The 7159-nt window shown below is 38.6% G+C and overlaps 1 protein-coding gene across 1 annotated transcript in view; it reads left to right on the forward strand.

Moving 5' to 3' along the window:
* LOC108250931 (dual specificity protein phosphatase MPK-4) overlaps positions 1-6832 on the forward strand; it is a 22013-nt gene extending 15181 nt beyond the window's left edge. Inside the window, exons 3-4 of the mRNA XM_037978330.1 lie at positions 1491-1675; positions 4696-6832. Coding sequence (XP_037834258.1) covers positions 1508-1675; positions 4696-5577 — 1050 coding nt within the window. The 5' untranslated portion in view covers positions 1491-1507 and the 3' untranslated portion in view covers positions 5578-6832. The remainder of the gene's footprint in view (positions 1-1490; positions 1676-4695) is intronic.
* The last annotated feature ends 327 nt before the right edge of the window (positions 6833-7159 follow it).

The following is a 7159-nucleotide window of genomic DNA, read 5'->3' on the forward strand; positions in this document are numbered from 1 at the left end:
TCACTTATATAAACTGAATGTATGCAAAGTGACAACACTAATACGTTCGTCGTAGCTTACGTTATGAAATATTTACATGAATCATTGATACAATTATGATAGAAACGACAGAAACAATAGAGACGATAGAAGAAAATATATCACAATAGACACTTTTCTATCGTCCCCACGATATGTATCATTATATCACCCAGCACTAATAGATGTTGTGCATACCTTTATAAGTGGCCTCTGAAGTGTTGGAGCTGCTGTAGTGTCTGTAAAGAGTATTTGGGGTGTAGCAGATACAATGGTCAATCTTTATAAGAAAAATTTTTCTCTATGCTTACACAAATTAGACACAATTTTGAGCGATGGTCTCCTAAATCATTCACTGGTCACTGTCAAGCTGTTAAGGCTGTCAAAATGAATATGTTCCTATGCTTCTTATATATATATATATTTCAATGTATTCCAATTTTTCTGCCTTTAGCTTTATTTCTGCAAGGTCATAAATCGGATTCTGGATTTTATTTAGGGCAAGTACAGTCTTCCAGAGGCCCAAAGCTCTGGGTACTACTGGCACTACTTAACTTCTTGTACTATTACTGGGCAACTAAGATAAGAAATCTGAATTATTGGGTTCAGTTTGGAGAGAATAAATTCCCTCCATAATGGGTGGTTATAAAAGCAAATTCTGCTCATCCAGTAGCATTGAAAGCCTTACTTCACTCACCTCTTCACTCTTCTACTTCCAGTTACACCAAGAATGTGATAAAGACTGACTGTTTTAAAATTTGGGCTCAATTTAGACACCATTTTGGCTGCAAACACTAATGTGGCTCCGCTTGCAGGGAGTTTCCTTTATCCTTATTGGAAAACACTTTCTTTATATGAGCTAGGTTAGGTATAAAAATCTGAGAGATTTGTATGTTGATTCTACTTTTGCTTCTTTTTTTACAGTTAGTAAAAACAATTTCTCTCTCTAAAAGTCTTTTTTTTCAGATATCCTCAAGCTTGACATTATGTCTGTAGAATAACAACACCAGAATCCCTGGCCCTTGCTAACTTCTGATTTTGAAGTTTTTCTGCAACCGTTTCCCTCAGTGAGAGGGTTGATCTCTTCTATACTCTATATTCAAATATTTTTAACCTTTTTAAACAATTTCAGTGATATAAACTCTATGGAAGACAGACTTGGGACTGTTGATTTCAGATAATGTTTGGGGGGCGGATTTTAAAGAGGAAATCTTCAATCTGCTCATGCAGAATTGGATACTACATCAAGCTCACTATACTAAAGCCAGTAAGGTGATCAAATGTTCTATGTTGTTGTTGTAAATTATTAGAAGTCCAATAAAATAGAATGTTTAAAAAAAAAAGAAGTGGAAGTGAAGATGACTTGCAGAAGTTTGATGCTGGGTTTGAAGCTTGGTTAAAGGGGGTGGGAAATGTTCACCTCAGATTACAGTATCTTTATGGTTATGGTTGTCTTTCTTTTGTGTTTTTAGGTTCCTGTCCAAATCTAATGATGAGTAGGAGTGAGAACACCAATGCGAGGCCGGTCCCTGTGGCCCTCACCCCTCAGCTCCATCCCAGAATCCATCGACCCCTGTGTGTGTCAGTTTCCTCCGACAGCAGCGGCCGGTTCAAAGCTCTGGAGACACAGGAATGGAAAAACAGCCTGAAAGCTCAGGTAAAATTAAAAACAGTTGTTGTTGTTTTTGTTCTTGGCAGTATGAGACTCAACAAAAGAAATAACAAGAAAAGTTGTCACTTGAATCTTGTTAAAAATGTTTTGTTGAATGTTGGAAAAAAGAAATAGATATACAACAAAATATATTGTAGAAGTTTAGCGAACCCTTTCATTTAAGTAAATTCTGAAGGATTTAGTTAGAATTTTCTGCACAATATTCTGAGTATACTTTTATAGATTTTTCTTAGGTATTTCAATGAAACTTTTGCTATGTTCTAAGAAATCATTGCGTTTAGCCAATTATTTAAAAATACCCTTACAAAAAAATCCCACGAAATTCACATGTGATCACATGTGATTCCCATTTTCCACATGTGGTTCACATAATCCACAAAAAAATCACATGTGATCACATGTGAAAGTCACATGTGATTTTCATGGGATTGTTTTGTAAGGGTATGTTGATATCTAATAAATAGTTTATGTACCTGTTATAAAGACTGAGTTAATTCTATTTAAAGATATGTGTTAGAGTTTAATTTTCATGAGAGTCAGCCCCTTTAAGTTCAAAGCCGTGGTTCTCAACCGGAAACGGGTGGAATGTTCCCTCCAGGTTGGGAATGAGTCTCTGCCTCAAGTGGAGGAGTTCAATTTTCTGAGAGTCTTGTTCACGAGTTATGGTAAGATGAAGTGGGAGATGAAGAGATGTATCGGGGCCTCATCCACAGTAATGAGGGCGTTGCGTCAGTCAGTCATAGAAAAGAAAGAGTTGAGTCCAAAGGCAAAACTCTTGATTTACTGGTCCATCTGCGTTTCAATTGTCACCTACGATCATGAGGTTTGGATCATAACCGAAAGAACGAGATCCCGGATACAAGTGGCTGACATCAGCTTCCTTCATAGAGTGGCCGGGCTCAGCCTTAGAGATAAGGTGAGGACCTCCGTCATCCAGTGTGAGCTCAGGCATCTGGTTAGGATGCCTCCTCGACACCTTCCTTTTGGAGGTTTTCCATGCACGTCCAGCTGGTAGGAGACCTCGGGGTAGACTCAGAACTCACTGGAGGGATTATGTATCCTCTCTGGCCTAGGAATGCCTTGGGATCACCCAGGAGGAGCTACCTATAAGTGGTAGAAGATGGATAGATAAATTTTCATATTCAGTTGTTGGAAAACCACAACCTGTTATGTCACTTTATTAATGCACAATCAATTTTTGGCCATCTTGTTATCTCTGTAGTACAGTCATCTGTAAAATGTGCAGTATATATTCTGTAATTCTCATACTACATTACAAATCTTTACAACTTCCAAGTCATTTAGTAAAATAAATTCAATAAAATAAACTTTTTGCTTGATTCGCACAGGTGTTTAGGCTTTTTAAAAATTTTATTTTGGGGAAGGGGCCGAGTGAGCTATCCCCATTCTTTGTACAACCGTGGAAAGGGGCTGATTGTGTCCAAAAACAATCCAAAGTCATCGAGTTTGAATTGGGTTTTAAAACAAAGAGTTACTTTAAACTTCTGACAAGAAATACATCAGATCTGTGCAACCAGCTTTGGGTCTTACAACCTTACAACTCTCCTCTCTTGTAATCCAGGAGCAGAAGTGACTTGTACCCAATCTAACTCCAAAAATAAAGGTGTAGTCTGGCAGCATAGTTTAAAACCAGAAGGCTAGAATGTGCAAATATAAAAATTAAAATAAATTAAACTATCATTCCCTGAAGGAATGCATTTCACCTGCTGCCTTGCAGGCCAGAGTTTTAAACAAATAACTCACGTCATCTATCAGCACTCAAAGAATGTGTTGTGAATGACTCTGCCATCTCATTTGTAAAAATGAGTCCCACTCCGACTTTGCTTTCAACTATGACCTTTACCTTCTCATTAAAGTTGTCTGACTCTTAACTCAAATGGCTCAAACTCATTTTCACAAGGGGCCAAAGTTAAAAACCTGATCTGATATTTGGTATTTTCTTAAATAAATAGATAAATTAGCTGTTTTTCAAATGTCTTTTGTCAAAAAATTCATACAAAAATATTAAATTAACATTTCTCAATACACTTTTTTTGCTAGAACAAACAGAGTTTACTGGAATTTCTTTAATTAAAAGATTTTGTAGCATGAGATATCATTATGTATGTTGTTGTGGCAGCAATAAATGAATTTCCAGGCACTGTTAGATGAAATCACTCAAGCAGGTTTATTTATATAATGTGCACAGAATATAGAGAGCATTAAAGACAATGATCAATCAATATCAGAGTCCCAGGTCTGAACAGGGAAGCTCCGAATCAAAGCTCTGGTCCCCCAAGTCAACACAGGAGCTTTTATTAAAGATATTGAAATACTGGACCAGAAGGAGGAGTTAGGGAAAGGCAAGTCAGTCTGTTTCCCAAGGGAAGAAAATTCAACATCACTTCTATAAACAAGTTCATTCTGTGAGAACCCATGGGACTTGGAACAGAAGTCATAACATTAGCAGGACTTCTAAACAACAGGTGTTACCCTACAGTAAATTTTGCCATTACAGTGTGTGTGTTATCTTTACATAGGAAACAAGCTAATGAAACAGCCCCATTATACAAAGAGTAAGTGAAAGTAAAGTTACAAACATTTTTACTTCATGAATCGCTGATAAATGAATAGAAAAATGTGAAACTTTAGGTCTGGAAAGGTATTTTATAGTGGAAAATGTGTAGGAACCCCGTATTACAATCAGCAGCTTGGCACACTGTACCCACTAACCGTAGATGGGCAAAGTTGTCTCAAGTGGGTGTGCCAACATTGTTCCACAACTGCAACACTAACAAAGCATGGGTTTTGTAATCAGCGACTCATGCCAGTTAGCTCATGCTGGTAAATAATTGTTCAGATTACTAGATTAACCACAGCCAAAAACCACAAAGACATTTTTACACAATAAAACTGGCAAAACTGATGATCCATTTGGATTTGGACTATAACATTACTATGAGAATGTCTGGATCCATGTCAGCCAGCTGTATGTTTTCTTGCAGATGGAGCAGGCTCACAGTGCAGGAGCTGCCAGCAGCACAGGATCTCTGGAGCGAGCTTCCCTGTTCTGCGTCTCGGCCTCTACCACAAGCTGCACCTCCAGTCTGCCCAGCCCTGTAGAGATCCTCAACAAGAGCAAAATGTCCAGCCGCTTCTCGCTCTTCTCTCCGCCTTGGAACAGCAGTTCAGAGTCTGACTCGACCCCCCCTTCCCGCTCAGGCTCCAAGAAACTTCGGAACTACAGTAGGAGAGCTGTCACCGGGCCAGCCGGAGCCAGGGCCCTCGACACACCAGAGCCCAAACCCGGTGGTCCTGAACAATTCCAGTACTCCGATCCTGTCATTTCCAAAGTGACAGATTACATCTATGTGGGTAATTTGAATGCAGCATACAATGGGCGTGCACTGTGCCGCAACAACATTGACAGCATCATTGACATGAGCAGTGTGCCTGGAGAACCAGGGCACTCCCTTAGTCTCATACCCTGCACCTGCTCCCGTGGTGCTCGGCACAGCTGGTCCCGGCTCAAGGTGGATCTTGGGGACATGCCGGATAACCTGGGTGAAAGCCCAACGCTCAAGGATTGCTGCTTTGAGGACATCAACGAGTGCATTAATGCCTCTACAGAGAAGAGGAAGCGTGTTCTCGTTCACTGTCGGGATGGTTTTTCTCTGGCGCCAACATGTATCATCCAGTATCTGATGGTGAAGCAGAACATGAAGCTGATCACTGCTTATGAGCTGCTGAGAGCCAAGTACCCTGTCAACATCAAAGAGTGTCACCAAAATGTTTTGGTTAGCCTGGAGAAAACGCTGCGGCCTGGTGGAAATGTCGACCCCAAGTGCTTCAAACAGGCAATCTCACGCAAAGTGGCTTGGACCTGACTCAGTTTCCTAGAGCCACCAGTTGTTGCTTTCCTCATTCTCCAGTTGTATATTTTCCAAAGGCAGCTGTACTTCTCCCTGTACACTGGTCTTCTGGATTTTATTCATTCTCCTGTTTTAGTTGACTGGTTGTAGGATTTGTGTTCTTTTTTTGTTGTTTGTTTGTTGTTGTTGTTAGTGTTTGTTTGTTTTGCAGATCTGTGAATGTGCTTAAGCCATAAGTTTCCTCCCATTCTCTGCAATGAAAGCCACTACCTCGCTGGACTGTGACTGTTGGAGACTTGTTGGTGAACAGCATTTCAGAGGGAAGCTCCAAAATGTCTCAAAACTTTCATGTCAGACTTTATGCTTGAGACTTTGACATGTTCAGAGTAGTCACAAAGTTGCCTCATTCATCTCAGTAACATTCTCAGACTGCACATATCCAATAAAACACCTCAGGCGTGCTCTCATCAGAACAAAGTGTTCATCACGCTAAGAAAGAATTTACAGAAATAAATCTGCTGGATAAAACATCTCCACAGTAGCCATAAAATAAAAACAAAGAATTCACATTTATTTTGATCTTTGTTAATCCCTACAGGCCAACAAATTCAGCTGTTTGAATTTATTTTTTTCAACAATAAAACCTTCACTAGAGTTCAAGTTATAAAGTTCTGTTTCTATTACCTGATTCTTTGGTCCAAAGTTTCTATCTCTGTTTTTATTTGTCTTAAAGAGATCATTAAAACATTTTAACTATTATAACAGCGATGCTGATAATAACAGAATATTCCTGAGATTAAATGGTGTCCATCAGTGTTTAGTGGTTATTTTTTTTATTAAAAATCCTACAGATATAAAACATCTGTCCAGAAGTAGGGATGGAAGGAAAATGTAGAATTTGTTACACTTTAAAGCTCATAAATCAAAGTATTACTGAAAGAATAAACTGTTCAAATCAAACCTGTTGTCACAGAACATAATTTTTGTTTATTTTATTTAAGCAGTTTCTGTCATTAAAATGATTAACTATAAAATCTCTTTGGTACTGAGAATCGTATTTACCAAAAATCTTCCTGAAAAAAAATTATTTTACAAATCAAAATTTTGACCAATAAGCACTTTTAGAGGAATGTGATCTATTTAATTTCTATAAATATTTGACTTATAATCTTCTTCTTCTTGTTCTTTCAGCTGTTCCCTCTTCAGGGGTCGCCATCCTCCTCATCCTCCTCCATCTAACTCTGTCTTCTCTGTCATCTGTCCTCACTCCAACTACCTCCATGTTCTCTCTAACTGCATCCCATATACACTCCTGATCAAAATCTTAAGACCAGTCAAAAAATTGCAAGAATTTGCATTTTGCACTCTTGGATCTTAAGAAGGTTCTAAGTAGAGCTTCACAATGTTAAAAGAAGAAATCAGTGCAAGAGACAAAAACGTTTGGGCGGGGAATTAATTGAAAACTGCATTTACACTCAAACATGATTTTTTTCAGCTGATCAAAAGTTTAAGACCATAGCTCAAAAAAACCCGAAAACCCCCCAAAACAGAAATCAAAGTGTCAAAAAAAAGGACTCAGTAATGAGTAGCTCCACCG

The sequence above is a fragment of the Kryptolebias marmoratus genome, linkage group LG11 (assembly GCF_001649575.2).
Source record: "Kryptolebias marmoratus isolate JLee-2015 linkage group LG11, ASM164957v2, whole genome shotgun sequence".
NCBI classification, from domain to species: domain Eukaryota; kingdom Metazoa; phylum Chordata; class Actinopteri; order Cyprinodontiformes; family Rivulidae; genus Kryptolebias; species Kryptolebias marmoratus.